This window comes from Macrotis lagotis, chromosome 1, assembly GCF_037893015.1.
Source record: "Macrotis lagotis isolate mMagLag1 chromosome 1, bilby.v1.9.chrom.fasta, whole genome shotgun sequence".
NCBI classification, from domain to species: Eukaryota; Metazoa; Chordata; class Mammalia; order Peramelemorphia; family Peramelidae; genus Macrotis; species Macrotis lagotis.
In genome coordinates, this window is record NC_133658.1 from 174958643 (window position 1) to 174983415 (window position 24773).

Here is a 24773-nt window from a genome sequence, read left to right on the forward strand (position 1 = left end):
GTGGCTGAGATAATATTCCATTTTAACCAAAGGACTATCTACCTTGTCTTGTATTGTTGGTCACATTTCTTTCACTTTTTAGTTTCTTTTACAGCATTGTTATGAAGGTCAAATGAAATTATACATTTTAATTATGATTTTTAAAGTGCTATCTAAATGTCAGTTGATAATATTATTATTATTCACTTGGTACAATAGATTAAGGAGTTAATACTGGAAGTTACCTTAACCATCATTTAATTAATTTTTCATCAGAGAAAAATTGAGGCCTTAACCGAATGTAGGTTGCCCAAAGTCATACAAGTAATTAATAGCAGAGCTCAGATGCCCAGGACATCAGACATTTACATTCAGTGCTGTTTCCATTGTGTCACTGATGGATGGATGGATGGATGGATGGATGGATGGATGGATGGATGGATGGATAAGTAGGCATTTATAAAATATCTTCTATGAACTAGTAACAATGGTAAATATAAGAGATGCAAAACAAGAGATATAATCCCTGCTGTCAATGGGTTAACTGAAGTGGGGAAGATCTATACATAAAGAGAAACTAGAGTTAGAAAGGCAAAAGTGAAGATAAAACCATGTTAGAGTGGTTTGGAAGGTCCAGAAAGTAGTATGATGAGCTAGTTTTAGACAAGAGGCAAAGTCTCATAGCAAAGGTCATCATATCTAAACTTAAACACCTTAATTTTCTTTTTTTTGTTTCTTTAATTCATTTTCATCCATATGCACCTGTCTATTTTTAAGTTGCATAATTTCCTTCCACTCTCTCCTCAGTGGTGAACAGTTAAGTTAGCATTGTAAATACATATTCTGGATAAAAATGTTTACATATTAGTCATTTTCAGTATGAGGAATTAGGATTAAGGGGAAGAGATACATAAAAGATAATTTTTATAAAGTGTACATAAGATTTTTGAAGGGTTGGTTTTACTTTTTTGTTTTGTTTTGTTTTGTTTTGTTTTCCTTTCTCTCCATAGCCAGTCTTAATATGGTTGTTCTAGCTCTCTGAACCACTGAGAGGAGCTGCTTCTATTAAAGTTGATAATAAACTCATTAATTTTCTTGCTAAACCCTTTTCCCTTCTAACTTTCCTCCATCTTTCCAGTCCTTTTGGCTCCCAACCTAGGAGTTATCCTGGATTCCTCACTTTATCTCATCCCCTTGTTGCCAAGACTTGCCAATTTCACCTTTGTAGCATCTCTTGAACATAGTCTTTCCATTGACTTCATCATCTCATATCTGAGATGAAAGAGGAGGGAAGACAGAAGATACCTTGAAGATAATCTCAGAGGGATACTACTAGCATTAAGTGGGCCAGGAAAGTTTAATGAATAAAAATGGATTTTTATCAAAGATATGAAGGAAGCCAGGAAAGTCATGTTCAGAAATGAAGATGCAGAGGATTTTATATATGAGGGATAGCCAGTGAAAATACAAAGTCAGGAGAAGGAGTATCTTGACCAAGAAACAGCAAGGAGTCTATTGTCACTAGATCATAGTAATTGGAGGGAAGTAAAAATGTAAGAAGATTGGAAATGTCAGAAAGAGGGCAGGTGGGTAGGTGGGATGTATTTGATCCTGAATGAGTGGAATTTATTGAATGGGGGAGCAGGGGAAAAAGTGACATGGTCAGACCTGTGCTTTGCAATAAATCATTCTAGTTAATTAGAAGATGGATTGGAGTGAGAAGAGACTTGAGGAAGGTAAAAGAACCAGCAGGCTATTACAACACTCCAAGTGTAAGATGATGAAGACCTGCACCAGGGTTACAGAAGTGTCAGAGAAAAGGGTGTATGTGAGAAATGCTGTAAAAGATCAAATCAGCAGCTTGGAAACACATTGGATATAGGGAATGAGAAAGAGTGAATGATCAGAAATGATATCCAGTATTAGAAGGATGGGGGATTGGGAAGATGGTAGTATCTTGATAGTGAATATAGAAATTTGGAAGGGGAGATGCTTAGGGGAGGGAAGATTATGAATACAGAATCATATTTTAGATGCACACAGAGTGTTTGATATTTAAAAGGTTCATCTTGTGAATCTTTTTATTGTAAGACAATGGATCTTCCCCTCTCCTATTTTGCTTATTTGAAAATCCTGTCTCTAATATATTCTCTTGGATTAAAGTAAAGTTACAGCTGATTTATACATGCCTTTTCCCACACACTTTTGAAAGTGACCCAAAGTATAAAATGGGGGAAGCTATGCAAAGTCTTTTTAAATTCATGCTTTGGATGAAACCATGTAAGACAAAATTTTTGAATTCTTAACTACAATTCCATTTCATGCAGAATTGGAATTTTTGTAGACTTAATATAACTATTTTGGCATGACCAGTAAGAATTGGCATAAGCAAATAATTTGTTAAAAAAAAAACTAGGTCTGACAAAAAGAGATACTGTTAGGTAGTTAAAAATTGTCAACTATTTTGGTTGCATGAATAGAGTTTCAACTTATTAAATGTGGAATACTTTAAGGACCTAGAAATGAATGCCCTAAACTGAAGCAATTAAAGATGAGAGTAATAAGAAAGTGAGTTTTATTGTGCAGTGATAAAAGAAAAGGGACTTTATTTAAGAGGACAGTAAGGGAAAATTTTGCTGCACAGTAAGTCAAGAATCAAAGGCAACAAGTCAACTAGCTGTAGAATGTCTACATTTCTAAGGTTGATCTAAATTCTCTTCAATTTCAGTGAAGCCCGATTCAATCAGAAGATTCTTTAGCCATGAATTAGAGTATCTAAACTGGAAAGAACTTATGAGTCATACCATCAAGTCTTCAACTCATTGCAAGAGTAGATGTCTTTACTCCAAACAAAATTTTGACAGATCTTTTGCAGGAAATTCTTCAATTGATTGCTAAAAATGCCTATGACTGTGGGGCTCAAATATTAGAAATGATAAAAACAAGAATCTCTTGAATTTTAGAGTTCAATGAATCTATTTAAAAAAAAAACAATTTCTATATATGTCAAGTCCCTTTTAATTTCTTCCAAACCTTCCCTTTCTATTTCGAACTCTCAGAATAGAATTTGAAATGGTCTGCGTGAGAGTCATATTTAGTTTAGGCCTTTTGTTTCTTCTTCAATAATCAAACTCTTCCATGGGAGAGTGGAAGAGAAGGATGTAGACTGAGTTTGATGTGACAGTTCATCCTAAATTCACATGAATCTATGGGAAAAAAGAAGTCATTTTCCTTCCTTCTTAGGCATTATTGTTCAAAAAGATCAAGATCAGATGAAAATATAGGTATACATATGCATCTTAGTAAACTCCTTCTTTCCAGATTCTCTTTCCAAATATTTTAAAGAACTAAGAAATAAATATCTAGATAAAAGAGAATGGAGAACAGTAAACAAAAAAAAAGCAATGAAAGAAAGGGTATACCAAAAAAAAGGGTAAAAATATAAAGTCCTAAGAAAGGCATGAGATTTTGGGAGAAACAGAGAAGGGGTCCTAGTGCTGGTATTTTCTATCTGTGTGAAGCTGGGCAAGCTACTTATTCTCTGGACTTCAGTTTCCCTATCTATAAAATGAGATAGTTAAATTAGACTATTGCTTTTTTTTTCTTTTTAGGTTTTTGCAAGTCAAACAGGGTTAAGTGGCTTGCCCAAGGCCACACAGCTAGGTAATTATTAAGTGTCTGAGACAGGATTTGAACCCAGGTACTCCTGACTCCAGGGCCAGTGCTTTATCCACTACACCACCTAGGCGCCCCTAAATTAGACTATTTCTAGAGGTTTTTTTATATCTATATCAAAAATCCTGTGATTCCACAGGATATTTATCCCCTGTGCCTATGATCCATTTCATATTCCCTTCCAAACTCTCTAGGTTCAGCTCCAGTGATACTTTCAACCCAGATTCATTAAATGATCAAAAATTATGAAGACAGAGGAGAATGAGAAAACAGGTTAACAAGTTATTCATAGAATTATAGGCAGGATTGGAAAAGTCTTACAGGTCATCCAGTATAATACCCTTATTTTATAGTTGATGATACCAAAGCCCAGAAGGGTTAAGAAAAGTATTCAAAGTGACACAGGATAAATGAAAGAATCAGATCTGGAATCCAGGCCCTCTTCTTTCTACTGGTCTCTGTCCATTTTGATGAAAATAATATCTAAGTATTATTATAAATAATATCTCATTAGAGCCTTATGACAATCCTGGGAAATAAATGTCATTATCCTTATTTTAGAGATGAAGAAAACTAAGACAGAGATAGATTAAGAGACATGCCCAAGATCACATAATAAGTGTCTGAGGTCAAATTTGAACATAGGACTTCCTAGATCCAAGTCCATTAACAAAGTATTATTGATCACCTCCTGGGTTCATATATGTCACTGTAATAAAATAAAAGCACTCATGAGTAGCCTCTAAAGCTTAAAAATTATTCCTTTTAGTTATATGTATTTTTATAAACATCTAAAATAAAATTTCCTCTGTTAAGCATTAAGTTCATCATAATCTGGCTCCATCTTAGCTTTCCAACCTTAATGTACGTTATTACTCTTCTTCACACATTCCAACCTGCAGTCAGATTATGTACTTAAAGTTCCTTATTATATGACATTTGAGTCTTATCTCCCCTGTCTCCTTTTTTTTCCATTCTTTCCACAGGATATTTATCCCCTGTGCCTATGATCCATTTCATATTCCCTTCCAAACTCTCTAGGTTCAGCTCCAGTGATACTTTCAACCCAGATTCATTCTAAGATTTTAGTTGCTTGTGCCCCTGCAATTGCTAATAGCCTTCAACAATTGTGTTGGATTTATTTTGTCTTCTTTAAAAAATGTTTTATTTATCTATATTAGTGTTCTTCCACCCTACCATCATTAGAGTTTAAGCTTGCTTAGAGTGGGAACTCTAGTTTTATTGTATTCCTCTAATCTTAGCACAGTGCCATGTACATAGTGGTTGGTAAATTAATGTGTGCTAATTGAATGAATAAAAATAGGACATTGACTTGAAAGAGCACAATATGAAAAGTCTTATCTGAGAGGTTGAAAAATGCATTACTTCTCAAGGAGCTTTCAAAAAAATTACTTTTGACATATTTTCTAACAAGAACTGAAAATATTTATTTGAGCTTGGCCTTGAGACTCTAGTATTTACATGTGGCAAGGACAAAAGGAAAATCATTAAGTAATCGATCAGGGAGACAAGAAAGCATAGGAAGACTGTTAACATATTTCAGAGATGCAACTAAAAACCACAAAACTGTAGTGGGTGTCTATAAACAACTTTTCTGAGAACACTTCTACAAGTTCTTCCTCATTATATAAATGCAGTAAGATTTTTCCATGTTATCCACAGAGAAATTTGGAAATTGAACTGGACTGTCTTCATATAATTCTGAGGAAATCATGCTCTTGTTTTATTAAAAGCTTTAAAAATACTTTTATGAGTAAACACATCTGTTCACTCACTCATTCATTCATTCAATGAGCATCTCTGCATCTCTTCTGTTGATTGCACTTATGACACCTGGCACCATACTATTCACTGAGGAAACAAAAACAAAAACTAAATAATCCTTGCCTTTAAGAGATCAAATTCTTTTTGTGAGGTACACAACACACATGCAAAGCAAAATAAATTCAAATTCAAAGCAATTTTGGAGGTAAAGGGTAAGTGCATGCTAGATTAGATGAAGAAGCCCTGGAGCTGAGTGTCGAGGAAGTTAGACTTTCCATTGGATAGAGGTAAGGAGAGAGGACATTCCAGGCAAGAATAACAGTCAGTACAAAAGCAAACAAGTGGGAGATGAAACATCATGTAAAAAGAACAACAAGTAAGATAGTTTAATTAGAACATAATATGAATGAGACAAATATATGTTAAGACTGGAAACACTGGCTTAAATAAGGAAGTCACACAACTGGTATAGGTGTTTCTGACTCCAGGACAAGCACTCTCTCTACTGTGCCACATAGCTGATAAAGATGGACTGAAAAATTAGGGGCAAGCAAAAAGGAAATGATAGAAGGGACAATCTGTTGAAAGAAATCAGAGGGCATGGTATCAAATCTGTCACCAAGCAGAGTGGTGTGTTCTTACAGAACCAATCAATGGTGCTTCTTTTTTAGGCAAATAAAATGGTCAGACTTCTACTTCAAGAATATAATTTTGATAGTTTTGTGGAGAAAGGGGTAACCTATTTTAAAACTGTTGCAGTAATTCAAATGAGAGCATAAGGATCTGAACCAGAGTGCTGGCCCCTAAGTGGAAAGAAGGGAATGGATAAATGAGATAGGTTAAAAATATTATTGACAAGATTCAGTCACTGGATCTGATGAGTCAGGGAGAGTGCCAAGTCTCTCATCATAAAAATGTATGATGTCAAAAAAATCAACTTCAACATAAATACAGAAATTAAGAAAAAGGTGTTTGCCAGGGAAGACGATATTTTCTGTGTTGTACATTTGGAGTTTGTGATACTTTGAGGACACCCAAGTACAAATTTTCTAAAATTAGTGATTTAGGAGAGTAGTTGACAAGACAGACTAGAGCTAGATATATAAACCTGAGAGTCGTCTGCAATGAAATAATTGTTTAATCCATGGAAGTTGATGAGATCAGAAGAGAGAGAAGGATGAGTAGTACTGTCAAAAGTGAAAGAACAAGAGAATTAGTACCCAGTTAAGGTAGAATTTGACCCAGGAGAGAGGACCAGGGAATAAAGAATGTCTAAGAGAAGGGGATGATTAGCAATATCAAATTCTGTAGAAAGGTCATGAAAGATTAGGAATATGAAAAGGAACACTGTTTACCTTGGAGGGAGCAGTTTAAATTGACTGATAAGGCCAACCTTGATTGCCAACCACAAGAAGTAGGTGTGAAATGAAAAATCTGGGGCAATAAATTTAGACAGCCCCTCCCCCAGCCAACAAGAGTTTGACAGTAAAAGGATTAAGAAGTGTAGAATGATAAGATCAAGTGAAGGATTGCTGTTGATATTTTTTAGGGTGGGGCAGTTTCTCTGCAAACTTTAAGGCAGAAGGAAAGGTACCCAGATTTGGTGCTTTTGTGTGAACAAGTATTTTTTAAACTTGTTAAGCTTATTAATCTACTATGTGTTGGGTACTATTAAGTCAAAAAATAAAATCTTTACAGATCTATCTTTTTAGACTTATAACTCTATGGGGTAACTGCTATTTTTATCTCTATTGTATAATTGAGGAGACAGAGATAGAGGTTAAATGATTTGCCGAGGGTCATACAGTATCTGGGGAACTGGTCCACATACTTGATGAAATGGACTGAAAATTATAGGGAGAGAGGGAATGAAGGAAGAGATAATCTGTTGAAAGAGATCAAAGAGGTATGGTGTCTAGGGTATAAATGGCAAGGAGGACCATCTCTTATTTGGAAATTGGAGCAAAGAAGGAGTATTTCTGTATTCAGGGTGGGGTGATATTGAGGGGATTTGAAGTATAGAATAGGAGAAAGGAGAATTTTCCACCAATGGTCTTTATTTTGTTTTCAGGGGGGATTTAATATAGTTCTTTTGGTGAGAAGGGAAAAGATGAGTGCTGCAAATGGGAAAAAAAAGGTTAGAAATAGATGTTAAGGGCAGAGGAAGTAGAACAAAGAGTCAATTTCAAGAATATTAAAAGTATTAGCATGCTTTGTTGAAGTTCCAGTTGAGATTCTATAATATAAATTTGTAGTGGACCCAGTCTACAAAGTTGTATGATTTCATTCAGAAAATGTTAGCAGCATTTGAGAAGCAGAGAATTATCATACTATCTCGGAGTGCTACCAATGGAAAATTGATTGCTATACCATTCCCAGTACCAAAAGTATTAATATATTTGAAGCAAGTGCAGCAGCTAAAAAGTTAGAATCTTTCTTCTAAGCTATGTCACTTTATCCTGAAGTACCATTATTTGAGAAGTCACCCCAGACTTCAAAAGGGATAGCAAACTTTTGGTCCGTATTGCTTTTATAAATAGTTAATTCTCCAATAATTAAGCCCTGGAATTGATTCAGACTGGAAAGAAAATCAAGTCTGAGTCTTGCTGACTTTTGGCTTAGTGCCCTACTTCTATCCTGCTGGTTGACTCTCCTTTCATTTCACAAGTCAAAATAGTCAGAGATTGTTTTTGTCTCCATAGTGGAAACTAATTTTTTTTTTTAGAACAAAGAAAGAGAAAAGTTCTCTTTGATTAGCTATTGTCATTTTTCTTGCTTATGGTCCATCTAGGTTCAAGAGAGGAAGAGAGCAGGCCTACTATGCTTCATTCTTGCAAGTTTAGTTGTTTCTCTTATGCTATTCTCCCCTGTCTGCCTCCCCAATTTGTGTTGCTTATTTAGTTTTCTTCCAGAAAGTAAGGAGTTTGATAACATACATATAAATATTATTTGAAGGTGATAGAGTTGGGACAGATCTTGCAGTTAAGCAGTATGCATAAAGAAAATGTTAGATTAATTCTAAGATGATTGCCAAGATTTTTTTTTCTTTTAAAAACCTATGATTTAATTATTGAAGACAAGTCAGGATGAGGAAGGTCCTTCTATTAAAGCTGATGGGCAACCATTAACAACTTATCTAAGAAAGTTGTCTAGGGCAATGAGAAATTAAGTGATTTGATCATAGTCATACAGATAGTTTATGTTGGAGTTAAGATTGCCAGAAACTAATGACTATGACATAGTGGAAATATGGTGACCTGGGTAAAAAAATACCACTCACAGAAAAGGAAGGAAATTTCAAAGAGGAGAGGAGAAGAAAAGAAGCATAATCATCTTGTTTTGATTGGTTATTTCAAAGGGAGTTTGCTAAGCAATTGGGAATATCAAATGGGAAAAGTGGTGAGGGGGTGGGGGGGATAAAAGGGAAACCAAAACACCCCAAACAAGGAAGTGAGTGGCATACATCTTTTTCTGTTTTGTCTGGTTCCTGAGGCAACTATGCTGGCAAGTTCAGATTTGTACAGCAATGACTGTCACACCTTTTAAAATCTGTCAGCATTTAAAATTTGACAGCAAGCATTTCTCTTGGCATCACCATTGGAAAGTGCCCTCTTTTCCCCCCAAGTCATGTCTGTGATTTTGGACAGATGTAGTGATAAAATCATTTGCCAAAAACGTATATGATTAATAAAAACAGAACTTGTCCCTTTTTTTTTTTTACTAGTTAGAATTGAAGAGAGGGATTGAAATGCAAATGAGGGATTCAATTAAGAGACTGTAGTCTGGCAGCTCAGGATAGAAAGAAAAGGAAACCAGGGCGATTTGAAGGAAATATGTTCTGATCCTTATACATTGATAACAGAGAAATAATGAATATATAAATTCTCACAGCTATGTTAGACTACACTTAAATTTTCTTCAGATTTCAGTCCAAGTCATTGTCTCAAATTCCTTCTGTGCTTCAAACAAAACATATTACCTGGGGAAGCTGAATTCAAGATTTTGTACAGACAAGGTTATTTTTCCCAGTTTTCCTTACTCTAGGGAACCATGTTTTCTTCTGGACTTAGTTTCTATTCACTATATCAGCTCTTATAAAATGGACTACAGTTATTTTGCTTTTCACTTCTCAGTAAAAATTCCATTGGCATGTATCATGTCTGGCCTTCTGTTTAAATATCTTAACACACATATGTCCATGGGCAGGAGGCATGTACCATATCTGAAATGTCCATTAGGGAAGTACAAATCTGTCCATTTAAGATGACTATAGAAGTTGATTCAAACTTTTAATGGGTATCTGGTGATTTCCGCACCTTCGGAAACCTCATCTGGATCTATTTTCCCAAAGTAACACAAGCTTTACTTCCATATTTTTATCCAAAGTCTCTTTTCATCCTGAATATAAGCAGGTGGTCTCATGAAGTACATAACCATCATGGAAGCATCATGCTGGAGTAGTCATCTAAATACTGGCAGTTGGAATGGGGAAGTCTGGTTCTTGTTCATGCAGAACTTCAAAGGAACTGAAGGCATACCCTATAACATCTCTTAAATCTAAAAGGATCAGAGAGGATACTATTCCAATCAAGGCTAAAAAAAATTACATAATGGATTCTGGTTCCAAATGTAGTGACGAAATAGTTTGACAGAATTGTCCTAAATACTGTCAAAACCCAGACAAAAGTGGGAGGAAATGGGTATGGATGATTACTATTACAGGCATCCATTATACCAATTTGTATATCATGTTCATGGGGTTTTGAAATGATATTGGAAACTTTGAAAAGAAGTGTTTTCATCTCATAGGATTACCTCATTGAAATTATCATATCATATACATCATAGCAGGAAAGGACCTAAAAGTTACATCCTGTTACAAATGAGAAAACTAATGACCAAAGTGATTTGTCCAAGAGGACAGAGGGAAGAAGTGGCAGGCATGCGGCTTGAACCTATTTCATCCACTTCAAAAGTCAGTACTCTTTTCATTGTGCTATAATAAATCTTTTTCATGAGTTTCTTTGTGTTCTTCAACATCTAAAGCACTGAGATTAGTAGATTTGCTTTTTATGCAGTTTTAGCAGAAATTGTTGAAAAGTAAGTTTGCAAAGAGCGTTTTTGTTTGGTCATTCAGTCTTGTCTAACTCTTTGTGACCTTATGGACAATAGTCTACCTAGCCCTTTTATCCTCTACTATCTCCTAAAGAGTTTCCAAAGTCAGGTTCATTGCTTCCATGATGCTATCTATCTATCTCACCCTCTGTTGTCCCCTTTTCCTTTTGTATTCAATCTTTTCTAATCAAGGTCTTTTTCAAATAATCATTGCTAAAAGAGAGGATAGTCATCTGAGTAAATAGCAATAGATAAGATAGGCCATATTGATACCAAAAACAGAACAAATGAGTCTGATTTTCTGGTCTAGATTTCAGAATCAGTCAATCGAATAAATCTTTAGCAGTTATGATCTGGCAACAATCTACATTAGGAAGGATTATTATCATAATCAAACATTTACTAATAGGTAGAGGAAGCTTGACTTAGCACTGAGGATATCAAGAATTCCTGCCTTCAAAAAACTTACAATCTAACTGGGTGAATGCAAAAAAAATTCAATAATGGAAATTATTATATGCTAAGTGCCAAAATGAATTATATCAACAATTTTTCAGAATTTTTTAAGAGATAACAGAGATCTGGGTTGGTATCCCTCCTCCTAACAATTTAAAGAAAATGTCCATCAACTTAGGGAATGGCTTCAAAAACTGTAGAATATGAATATAATGAGATATTGCCATATTATAAAAATTATGAAAATGATAGAATACTGGATAATATAATCTGATGCAGAACAAAAGTAATCTATACAATGACCATTTCATAAATTAACATTAAAGTCTTAAAAATCAAATAAGTGACCAATTGTGTCTCCAGAAGTTCAGTGATGGATAAAGTATGATGCCCTCCTCCTGAAAGAGAGGTAATGGACCTAGAGTTCAGAAAGAGAGACATATTTTTTGGATATAGTCACTGTATGGATTTGCATGGCATAATTATGCCTATATGCTAAAAGTTTTATTTTCTTTGTTTTTAATGAGGGTGAAAAGCAATTGTGATACCAAAAAGAAGGGCTATGTACACATTTCTTTAACATAAAAAAAAAAGAAATACTGAGTAAGCGCAGACAAGCAGGATAATTTTAAAGTAATGTGAAATGATTTTATAAAAAGTAGAGCAGCATGAAATAGAGAACTGAGGTTTCATATACAATCTTTTTGTATTCTGCTGTTTATATGGAAATGTTCTTTTTTTGGAGTTTAAGTCGATAATAAAATATATTTTAAAATTTTCCCTGTCACATTTATTAGCATATGCAAACACAGGCACATAACCACTCAAAGTCTCAGTTTTATTGTAAGGAAGAAATGAGATGATGTATATAAAATGCTTTATCAAACAACCATTTTATAAGTATTTTAAATAGCAGTTATAAGGGTAATATGCTATATGGGTTCAAATCCTTAAGTATTTCATTTTCTTATCTGACAAAATTTCTCATGTTCAAAATGAGGATATATTTTCATTATTTACTTCACAAGATTTCTCTTAAAAAAAGGAAGCATTTGCAAATAATTAAGTACTATACATGTATCATTGCACATAAATACTTTCCTTACTTTTTGAATAGGGGATTAATGAAAGGTAGTATGATGACTTTGAAAGATACAACTCCAGATAGAAAGGACAAATTAAGAGGTTACTGAAATAATCTAAGCAAAGTGTATCAATGGTCTGGATTAAGGTATTAACAGAAATAGAGAAGAGTAAAGGTAAAGGCAAAAGGTTTGTTGAAGGGAAATGTTGAGGGTATAAATTCTATTTTATGAATGTGATGTATTTCATCCGTACAGTTCCCAAAAGATTTACAAATTTACAAACTTCTGAAAGGTATTATTTAGAAAACACTGGTCACCCCAGGGCAAAATTCTTCAGCTGTATATGTATAATGATGCATAGAAATACTCATAGAAGTATAGGGAATGAACAATATAAAATGACTAATTACACAATGTAATTATAATTCAGGAACAAAAAAATGAGGCAAAGCATTAGCTCCCTTCATATACTGAGGGATTTGCTATAATTAGAACATATAGTTATGTTTTAAGGTATTTGGACATTGGTAGGAAAAGTTTTATAGACTGGGTAGACTGATGCAGCTTTTATGAAGATGTAATTAATTCTCATTTTGCATAGAGAAAAATCAGGTCACTGGTCTAAAGTGACTTCCCAGAGATCATTATATCAGTATATCACATCTACTGAACACAGTGAATCTACTGTATTGTCACTATCTGTTCTAATATACATTTGATATTGGGAGAGCAGATTTTAAAGGATTCAAAGAAACAATAAGCAGAATCTTATTAATTATAGATAGATAGATTATTGGCCAATAATTAGAGCCAGACTGACTTGGACCCATGCTAAGCCCCATTTGGTCATTGTTTAGATCCTTGATTGACTAAGAGTGAAAGTAAATAGCAATTGTTACTATTTTTATCCAGAATCCTGAAAAAAACATGGAAAGAGGGAAGAACTGTTATCTTATGGGGATGACCTGGAAAAATCTGGAGACTCAGAAGCAGAGTCAAGAGATAAATGAGTGTGGAAGACCTGGACACTTCCTGAAATCCTTGACTACAGAAGCAGAAATATCTTGATAGTTAGAAGACTAATGGCATGGCAATTGAAAGGTTTGTAAGGATAGGAACTACATTCCTGGAATGGGAGAGAAGTGAGTATGGATGGCCTGGGAACTTCACTGAATTTTGGTCCTAGGTAAGAACTCAATAATCAGTGAGAGGATTTTTTCCAACAGTAAGTCCAGTAGGCATGCTATGCTATAAAGAATGAAATTCTAATGACTCAAAAGAAAGAGTTGGAATGAGGGAGAAAAGAAGAGAATTATCTAAAGAGACAGATTTGGATGTAAAAGGAATTCATAGACTTTTTGTTTTGAAAGGCAATGGGGTTAAGTGACTTGCATAAGATCACATAGCTAAGCAAGTATTAAGTGTCTAAGGTTGAATTTGAATTCACATCCTCCTGACTCCAGGGCTGGTGCTCTATCCACTGCACTACCTAGCTGACCCCCAAATTAGATTTTTAAAAGACACATAAAGAACAAAAAGGGGGCAGCTAGGTGGTTCAATAGAAGAGTGCAGGGCCTAGAATCAAAAAGATATGAATTCAAATACAGCCACAGATACATAATAATGTGTGACTCTGGGCAAGTCACATAATTCTATGTGCTTCAGTTTCCTTATTTGTAGAATGAACTGGGGAAGAAAATGGAAAACTACTCCAGTATCTTGGCCAATAAAATAGTATATAGGATCATGAAGAGTTGGACATGATTGAAATGTTTGAACAGCAAAATAAAAATAAGATGAAAACAAGGGCAGGTAATCAACTGTTAATGTAAATGTTTAGCATCATTCAATAAGAATAGTAATAGGAGAGCTAGATAATTAGTTGAAAAAAGAAGTGAATGTACTAGTCAATAAAAATGATAGTAGATTTTTGTTTTGTTTTATTTTCATAGGTATCAAGGAAAAGAGGACCAAAGAAGAGATAAGTCTACTGTAGTGGAATGAGAAATCATGATAATGGGTGCTATTTTATGTCTGTTTCTCTTTCAAGAAGAATAACCTTTGGGCTGAAAAGATATAATAAAAATAGTTGATAGGAAGTTGAAATATCTGTATTTTTCCTGTTCAGACCCAGTCTAGAATATTGCCAGAAGATCCAGTTTCACATGTGACCAATAAATAAATAAATAAATAAATAAATTCAAAAATATTCACAGGCAGACAAGATATTCAATTCAATAAACATTAATTAAGGGTCTACTATGGGCTAGATTGTTAAGTACTGGGGATAGAAATAAGAAAGAGAAAGTCCTTGCCCTCAAGGAGTTTCTAGTCTAAGAGAAAAAGACAACATAATAAAGACATTGGGGATAGACCACACTAGGAGGCCTGGCTTGTTCTATGGAATTGAGACCAAGCAGAGGTACAGTTGAAAAATGGCATAATCAGCAAAGTTCAAATTCTATTCTCTAGAAAAGAAAACTTTCAATGGAGTTGAAGAATCTCAACATTATATACTACATGAGGATTACTCAAAGGAACTAGGAATGCTTAGCCTGGAGAATCAATCAAAGATTTATTAAGGAGAAACATCTCAAGTATTTCATATATTTAAGGGACTGTCTTATGCTTCATCTCAGAGGACAAAACTAGGATCAATGAGCAGAAGTTTCAAAGAGGCAAATTTTGACTTTCCATGAAGCAAAATTTCTTAACACAATATTAAAATAGAATAAGGTATCTTGTGAAATAGAAAGATATATGTGGACACACACACACACACATACATATAAATGCATTTATATATATTCACATATTTATACACACACCTATACATATACACATTTATACATGCATACAAAAACAGGATAAATTTTTAGGATTAACCTACAGATTTGCATTTTCTCCATCACTTTTTAAACTTTAGACAACAAAATGATAATTAACATCTGCTAATTTCCAAGATTTAAATGATTATACTGGATATTGATCAATTGGTTCTCTATGGTTAGTGGGGAGCTGGCTCCACCATACCCCAATCTTTCCTCACCAAAGGTCTTCAATCTAGATGACTGCTTTTAGGTTAACATAGTAGAAAAAGGTGCTGGACTTGAAGCCTGGATGGTATGAGTTCAAATCCCACCTCTGCCACATGTTAACAAGCTATCTGACTGATTATAGGCAAGTGACTCAAACTCCATATGCCTCAGCTTCTTCATCTATTAAATTAATAAAACAAAACTTAAAGTACTCATTTCATAGGGTTTTTATAAGATACACATCAAAAAAATGTGTAAAGTTTTTTAAAATCCTTAAAAGCTACATAAATGCCCCCTTATTTGAGAGAATTCTTTTTCAGATATGATTTGGATGCTAGCTCCTAAGTTCTTTACTATCCTCAGTAGTCTTTTTGAATTTAAGTGGAGATTGTGGAAATTTTAATGACAATAACCATGACTTAATGATTCTGGATATTGCACAATGGCTTGGCATTGTGATTACTTTTAAATCAAGGCTGTCTAATTCTATCTTTGATTCACTGTTCCACTGCCCTATCCATTCAACACATTATCTCCTTTTTTTTATTAGTTGTCATCCTATTTACAAAGTCAAATTCTCCTGATAAAATTATATTACTAATCTAGAAGCCTTAAAGTTATATTAAGAAAAAAATGGTTTGTTTTTGTATTTTTAGGAATTTTTATTTGATTCCCTATTATTCATTTGGTTCTTTTTTATCTAAAGACAGCTAGATATCACAATGAAAAAGCATTGGATTTAGAATCTAGAAGACCTGACTTCAAAACTGATCTGGAACATTTATTAGCTGTGTGTGTCTCTGAGCAAGTCATTTAATGTCTATATGTCTGTTTCCTTATCTGTAGAATGGGAATACTAAAGACAACTATCTCTTAGAGTAGTTGTTTTGAAGATCAAATGATCTGATATTTCTAAAGTACTTTCCAAAACTTAAAACATGATATAAACCCTAGCTATTATCTCTTTCTGATTCTCTATCAATCTTAAACATGTCTTTGTGTGTATATAAAAAATATATATGCATGTGTGCATGTGTATATGTATTTATGTGTCTACATATGTGATCTATACAGATATACACATGGAACATACACAAACAAATATGGTATATATGCACGTGCATATGTCTATATGTTTGTATGTGTATATAAATGTATATGTATGTATATATTTGTATTATGTATATAGTTATTCTGCAAATTGTTTCCCTGATTTTCTATTTTCTTGCTTTAGACATATTCCATGTGAAACTCTTTATATATCACATTTTGCTTCTAAGGGATAATGAGGAAAATATCTGACAAAATTAACCTACATAAAACAAACCCACACCTCTTCCTAAATTCCCAATTTTCCCAGTTTCCATCCAGTGCATCAAGTTTTCAATGTAAGAGACATTCTTGAATTTTCATTCTCCCTCACCCCCTACAGTTGATAAATTTCATAAGTTCTATCTGAACTTATATCCTCCCTCTTCTCTCCCCTCATATGATGAACATCATAATTCAACTTGTCATCAATTTTCTTCTGGATCACTGAAGTGTTCTCAAGTCATTCTCCTCACCTAAGTCATCCCAAACAAAACTCCCAAAGTGCTATCCTTGAAGCATGGGTTTGACCAATTCATTCCCCTGCTCAAAGAGAATGGGACCCTTTTGCTTCTACAGTCAAATAGTCCTTTGCTTGGCAGTTAGAGTTCTTCACAACTTGCCTACAGTTTATCTTTCTAGATTCATTTTACATCACTCTCCTTTATGTATTTTTCAGTCTAATTGAACTGGACTCCAAGCTATTCCTCACAGAGGAAACCTCATCTTTGTCTGTGCTCTTATACAAACTGACCACCATGCTTTAAATGGACTCCCTACTCTTCTTCACCTCTTGGATTAAAGTTTTTCTCAAAGTTCAGCTCAAGTGGTGCTGTTGGTAGGTGATGTTTGACTCTTCATGACCCCATAGACCCCATAGACAGAACAATGCATAGGGGCTTTCTTTGGAAAGACATTAGAGTGGTCTGTCATTACTTCTTCAGTGGATCAAGGCAAACAGAGGTTAAGTGTCTTACCCAGGGTCACACAGCTAGGAAATGTTTGAGGCTAGATTTAAACTCAGGTCTTGATGACTGCAGGTCATATAAAGCTTTTTATAGAATCTGATTGACCCTGAATGCTTAGCTCAAATTGCACATCCCTTTAAGTAACTTCCTGATAGCCTCTGGCAATATTAATCCAGTTTTCTGATTACCTAAGGACAGAAGAAAAACCAGTCACAAGGAGTCAGACTGGCTAGCTTCTGTTTAAGAAAACCTCCTTTTGTTAACTGCTGAGTGATTTACAAATTCCTAATTTTGTTATAATACCAGATATTTAACTACAAAGGGTTTTCACCTTTGCCTATATGCTGCATATATTTTATGAATACATGTTTTTTCCTTAATAGAAAGTGTCTTTAGGATAGGAATTCCTAGTATCTAGCAAAATGACTGGAAGCAAGTAGGTGCTTAATAAATGTTGTTAATTGTTATGAATTAATATTATTCTTTATATTGACATAATAAGTTAATACCTTCCTGTAATAAATCTGTATTAAAACAACAGTAATACTCCAAAAAAAGGATAAAGTTTATCCACTTCTGCCCACCACACCTAAGTCTGATGTTCTAAGGAAGGTAAAGTTGAATTCTTAAGTAGTTTAAATATCTAATTTTAGCTATACATAAATATAGAAACAGGTTTTGTTTTGTGTAAACAACAGTGTCATTCACCATAAGACAATAATTATGTATTTAGGATGGAATTGTGTAAAAACTATAGTTTGGCCTCCCTTGCAATGGGTTCTGACTTCTTTAGGACAGGAGGTAAAGAGATAGAAAGAGAAAGGTACTAGAGTATCAACACTTTACAATGGAAAAAAATTTGTTTTAACTGTTTGGTTTTTTTCTCTTAATTCCTTTCAAGTCTACATTTTCAATTTGTTTCTCTCTGGCACTATCAAATACAAGGAACTAGATCAAATAAAGAAAATCTATTAACTTGGGACAGCAAGTAAGATATGGACTGATTTCAACTTTGACTTGTAATAAGTTCAAAGTATTTTTCTAGACAAACATATTATTCTTTCCTCAAGCATGTCTATGTATAAAGTCAAAAGAGTCATGAACCATTCCTCTTAAAATCAAAAATCAAAAAATAGTTTTCCCCCTTCATAGAACTCAAGACATCTGAATTTACCCTAAAAAGCACAGACATTATTGTTAATGGTCTGAGAGAAAGCAAAGAAAAATACAACATAGGTGAATGAATGTTTAGAGAATTTTAAATGAGTGAAAACAAGTGATTATAGCAACATTTTCCTTTCAACTGTAAATGAAGCAGTTGCTATTCAAAACAATCCATCAGTTGCAAGATAAAAATATTTTTTGTTTATTAAAATCTTATGAAATCATTAATAATTCTTTGCATGTCACTTTTACAAACTGCAGCCTAGATACACATTTATGTGTTCCATCTGCATATGTTTATATATGTATACACACATTTTTATACATGTAGGAGTATGTATACATATAGGCATTTTCACCAAGGACCTAGTTACATACATATATACTTCCATTTATGTGTGTGTGTGCACACAATCTTGGTATTATGAGATTTAGTGTATAGTGATGGATAGAATGCTAAAATTGGAGTTGAAAAGATCTAACTTCAAGTCTTGCTTCTGATACTTAAAAATAAACATAAGTGAGTAACCTAGACTATCTAAGCCTTGAGCAAGTAACTCTAACACCCTACTAAGGTTTGTTGAAAGAGATGCCATACACTGTAATCAAACTCATCAATAAGAATTTATTATGCATTCCAAAATAAAAAAGAAATATGCCCTGTTCATAAGGTATTTATATTACTTAGTGGTAAAGGCAAAGGTAGGGCAGAAGATAAGAAAGGGGAAAGAAATAATGATTTATATGTTACAGCTTGATTCTTTTTATTATTTTATACACATAACCAAAAAGACTATAGTACAGAAATTTTAAATCTATAGCATCTATAAACTATTCTCATGACAGCACAACTGATTTTTTGGGGAGGTAAAAAAAACAGCATGATGCAAGCCCATTATATCAAAAAAGTTTTCTATAACAAAAGGGGTCCAAGTGAATGATCTAATCATTTTAAGTAATGATCAATATAACACAATTTCTTCATAGGCACACAATTTTATATATATATATAAAATCTCTAGGATTTCTAGAATGGGATCAGATCAGCATTTGAGGAATCACTTGAGTACAATCAAAAAATGCCTTTTTTAAAATTAAAGATTACCTTTACCTTTAGTTTTAAAGGACAGAGGATATTATTTAGAATAAATTCTACTTACCATAAATTCCTGTGGAAATGCAGGGGAATGCCTGTGGATTAAAAAAATTAATGTTAAAAGAATACAACTTTGTACAAAACCATATTAGCAAAGTAACTGAAGCATAGTAGGCAAGTCATAATTTCTTATTATTAATATTACTACTACTTGACAACAGGAGATGGTGTATTCAAATTGACTAGATTTGAGATAATCCATCAAACAGACATTTTGGTTAACAGAGATCTATTCTAATCAGAAAAGAACTTTGGAAGTCACTAAGAATAAGATTAACCTTTACATAAGAAAATTTTATAAGTGTTAATGGTGCATTATTAGCAATATCCCTAATGTGAAATATTAACAATTCACCAAATGAAGAAGCCAATCATGAGATACTTTTGCTACTTAATGAGTTCACAGGGAAAAAAAGCAATATATTCCTCCTTCTAATGCTATGATACTAATAAAACAACTCCTCCAATAAAAATCTCTTAGAAATAGGCTGTAGTTTCATAGTAAGAGACAGAGAGCAGTCAAATGCTCAGTTTGGAATCAGTAGCATTTAGACCATGGTCAAGCAAGTCATTAATTTTTGTGTGGTTCAACGAATATGTGAGATAATTTCTATCTTACAGGGTCATTGTTGTGAGTTTCAAACATTATTTAATAGTCTTTAAAATACTTCATAAAAATTAATTATTATGATCAGGCCAGAATTTCCCCAAATGAGCAAAAAATGGTGATGGTGACTAAATCTTCACAATAGACTGGTCTTTGAGATACAAACCCTTCTAATCAGGTAAAAGACAGACATAGGGAAAAGTCAGCCTCATATCTTGGCAAGAACAGATGTTAGAGAGAGAAAACTAAACTCAGAAAGAAACTTGAAACAAGGAGGGAGGCCCTTGGAGGAAAACAATTCAGAATTTGGAGTGAGCTGTTAAGATGTACAAGAACCTTCCAAGATTAAGAGAAGAGTGAGTGGAACCTAGGGACCCTGAATTAAGACTTGTGGCAAATTGGTAGTATGAGTATGGGGAGGCAATGTTTTGAAGTAGATGTGGGAAGGACAGGAAATAAATATTTGTTCATTGAAAAATATAATTTAACAGGTTATGCAACCAGAAATTAACTTGATGATTTTGTCCCAAGTCTTTGAATGGTGATCTTAAGTATCTCACTTACCTTCCTGTGAGGGACAGAACTTACTGGCTGTATCACCCTGAGCAAGTCACTCAACCTCTCTTTGCTTCAGTTTCCTCAACTTAAATGGGAATAATGGCAGCACCTTTCTCTCAGAGTTGATGTGAGGATTAAATCTGGTAATATTTACTTAACTCATAGTAGGTAGGTATAGTAGATACAACATGCTTGTTTATTTCCTTCTGTCTTCCCTTCACAATTTACAGCAAAAGGGAATAATTCTATCAGTCTGGCGCATACATAAACTAAAAAGAACTGGCAAAAGTCTGGTATGATTATAAGAACGTTAATGGGACACTTCAAAATGATGGAAAAGTGATTTTTCTATCCAGCTTTGCTTTAGATTTATACTATCTTTTATTTTTGAGAAGTTAGAATCAAAGAAAAAGTGCTAGTTAGGAAGTAAGAGGAGTTGGATTTATGTCTTAGCTTGTTACTCTAATTACCTTGAGAAAATCATTTAATTTCTCTGAGTCTTTATTTCTTTGCCTGTAAAATGAGAATGATGGACTAGATGACTTCTAAAGTCCCTTTCATTTCTAAGTCAATGGTCCTATGACTTCAAATATTTGAACATTTTTTAATAATGGCTTAGGAATATAGTTAATTCATTAAAAGTTAAAGGATGTAAAAGTTACTTCACTGAAGGGTATCTCAGCCATATGTGCCCAAAGAGACTTTAGCAAAGGCCTATACCATCTAAGAAAAAAGTATCACCATCTACAGAATTTCAGACACAAGGCTTATAGGTTCTAAGAAGGAACTGATTGTTTTGATAAATTCAACACATTTTATGATAATTGTCATGGGGCACCCAGAAAAATAGGCATTTAAAATCTTGTTGGGGAGACAAGACTAAGGTGCATGAAACAATCAGCAAACACAAGATAGCATATGGAGAATTAAACTGAATAATTGTTCTTCTAAACAGTACAACTATTAGCATAGGTTGGAAAACTACTAGGAGTTTGTCATTATATAGGTCTCAATATAAAAGATATGAAAGAGGAACTATGGATGTATAGAAGGAAGAAAGGAAAGCAAAGGGAAGGAAGGAAGGAAGGAGGAAAGAAAGACAGAAGAAAGAAAGGAAAGAAAGAAGGAAGGAAAGAAGGAAAGAAGGAAGAAAAAAGGAAGTAAGGAAGGCTATTATTAAGCATTTACTATGTTTCAGGCATTGTGCTAAATACAAATATCTCACTTGATCCTCACAACAACCCTATGAGATAGATGCTGCTCAGTTGACAAAACAGAGGCAGACAAAGGTTAAGTTATGTACCCAGGGTCACTTAGCTAGAAAAAGTAAGTTCAACCTCAAGTTAACAGAAGACAATTAACTGGGATATTTTCAAATTGTAGTTCACAGAATGTATCACCCAACCAAGCCCCAAATAACCACCCAATTTTCTCTAAAGGAGAGAAAACTTATTTGGATATTTCTATCATTAACCTACAGATTATTGTAGTACTGTAATAAGTATTACCCTACAGATTATTGTAGTATTGTAATAAGTATTGTATTAAGCCAGTGACTAGTAGTTTTTTTACTTCTCTAAAGAAAATGCAATATATGAGAGTGCTTTGAGACATTATAAAATAGTTTATAATAATTTGATGCTTCATTGATTTGTGGTCTCAACAATATAATTCCTGATTACAACCAAACTCAAGTTTGTTCAATTCTGTCCATGTCCTACCATAAAATTACCACAGGGAGTCCATTTAACATACTGAGAGAATCCCTTTAATTCTGAAAATTGGGTGGATTTTCATGTATCTTATGAGCTATTAGTTATTACCATTACCATATGCCTGATTCATCTTTTTTTGTTTTAACAAATTTCTCTTATTAGATCTTTGTTACTGTATAACATTTAAATATTTGGGCAGGAGCTGAATCCTATTATATATGCATTTTTTTTATTTAAGGCAATGGGGTTAAGTGACTTGCCCAAGGGAACACAGCTAGGCAATTATTGTCTGAGGTGGGATTTGAACTCAGGTACTCCTGATTTCAGGGCTGGTGCTCTATCCATTGCACCACCTAGCTGACCCCTATGTCTTTTTAAGAACACAAATAGAAAGAATTCAGCAAAGGTGACATAGAAGGAATAATCAGATAGGTAGGAAGAAAACCGGGAGAGAGAGTAGTATCTCAAAAACCAAGAGAGAAAATTATCAAAAAGATTGTGTCAAAGGTTGGAGAGAGGCTCAAGGAGAATGAAGGCTTTAAAAAAGCTATTAGATTTAGCAGCTAAGGGGTGGCTAGGTGGTGTAGTGGATAAAGCATCGGCCCTGGAGTCAGGAGTACCTGGGTTCAAATCCGGTCTCAGACACTTAATAATTACCTGGCTGTCTGACCTTGGGCAAGTCACTTAACCCCGCTTGCCTTGCAAACAAACAAACAAAATAGATTTAGCAGCTAAGAGATCATTAATAATTTTGTATTGAATAGTATTGTTGGAATTTGGTAGAATCTGGTCAGAAATAAAATTTAAAATGGTTAAGAGATTTAGAGGAAAGAAAATGGAAACATCTATTTTAGATCTTTTTGTGGAGTTGAGTTACAAAGACAAGATTTGAACCTATTTCTTTCTCTTTAAACTCAATATACTGTCAACTATACCATATTTAAAACACACATATATGTATATATATGTACAGATATGTGTGTATACATATATATATCATATATTAAAAATTCAATTGGAACATGTTTTTAGAAAGTTGCCTAGGGCATTCAAAAATAAATTTACCAATAGTCATAAAGCAAGTATGTGTCAGAGGCTAAACTGGAACCCAAGAGTTCCTAATGTCAATGAGTACCCTCCTTCTCCAACAGCAGTCTCTCATATATCCATGATATTTACTATCTCCCTTTACTCTTTGTACCCTCTGGTACAGATTCAACCACAAACTAAGCTTCTTATCCTTTGCAGTTTTTACGCTATTTACAGAAGATAAGCCGATAGCTTTAATGATTAATGGCACATTTTGGTGAACTCAGATCCCTGTCTTGTCTTCAAAATCAATCAGGAGCCTTAGTGGCTGTGCCAGTGTAAAGTGACTGCCCGGATTATGCTCACAATGATAATAACCACCTGAATCAAATTTGCTTTATGTGATTGCAATCTTGAATATAAGAGCAAATAGGAGTGTCATTGAGGATAACTATAATAACATCACTTCTGTATATCATTATAGAAAGACAAAAAATTAAATATAATGAATAAAAAGATTTTTAAAGCTCATTTATGTAGTATATGTAAACTAATTTTTAAAAGAAAATCTTTATTAGCATTGTTGTTTTTTTTCCTTTTGTAGCATAGGTTTATTGAATAAGGGAATTTCAGAGTTTAAAAGAACCTCAGTAGTCATGTGGTTTAAATCACACCAGGAAAGGAATCCACTTGACTGGAAAATCAGACAAATGTTCCTCCAGTCTTGGTTTATTGACCTCCAGGAACAAGGGAATTGTTGCCTTACAATACAACCATTTGACTCTTGGATAGTTCTAATTCTAACTTCAAGACTCAATCTGACTCTTAGCAAATGCTATCCTCTACTCCTAGTCATACTTTATGGGACCAATCAGAATCTTCACTCTTCATGAAATCTAAGAATATAATCACAGTCCTGGGTTTTCTTTTTTTTTTCTTTTTTTAGGTTTTTTTGCAAGACAAATTGGGTTAAGTGGCTTGCCCAAGGCCACATAGCTAGGTCATTATTAAATGTCTGAGACCGGATTTGAACCCAGGTACTCCTGTCTCCAAGGCCAGTACTTTATCCACTACACCACTTAGCTGCCCCAGTTTTCAATCAATACTTCTTATAAGTAGACCTCTTGGGACAAAAGTGATTATTTAACTTTGTTTTTTATTACTAAAGGACATTTATTTAATGTAACAATGGAATGAGCATCTAATCAAAAAAGAACTATGCCTTAGAAAAATTTTCCTTCATCTTAGATTATTGTGAATATCAAGTACACAACTTTTTTTGAATGTTATTTTATTTTATTTTTGCAATTATATGCAAAGATAGCTTTCAACATTTGTCTCTTTATAAGCTTTT

The 24773-nt window shown here is 33.8% G+C and overlaps 1 protein-coding gene across 3 annotated transcripts in view; it reads right to left on the reverse strand.

Moving 5' to 3' along the window:
- MACROD2 (mono-ADP ribosylhydrolase 2) overlaps window positions 1-24773 on the reverse strand; it is a 2318796-nt gene that overhangs the window by 788990 nt on the left and 1505033 nt on the right. For all 3 annotated transcript variants that reach the window (XM_074209420.1, XM_074209421.1, XM_074209419.1), the window contains exon 7: window positions 19515-19545. In XM_074209420.1, the coding sequence (XP_074065521.1) occupies window positions 19515-19545 (31 nt within the window). The remainder of the gene's footprint in view (window positions 1-19514; window positions 19546-24773) is intronic.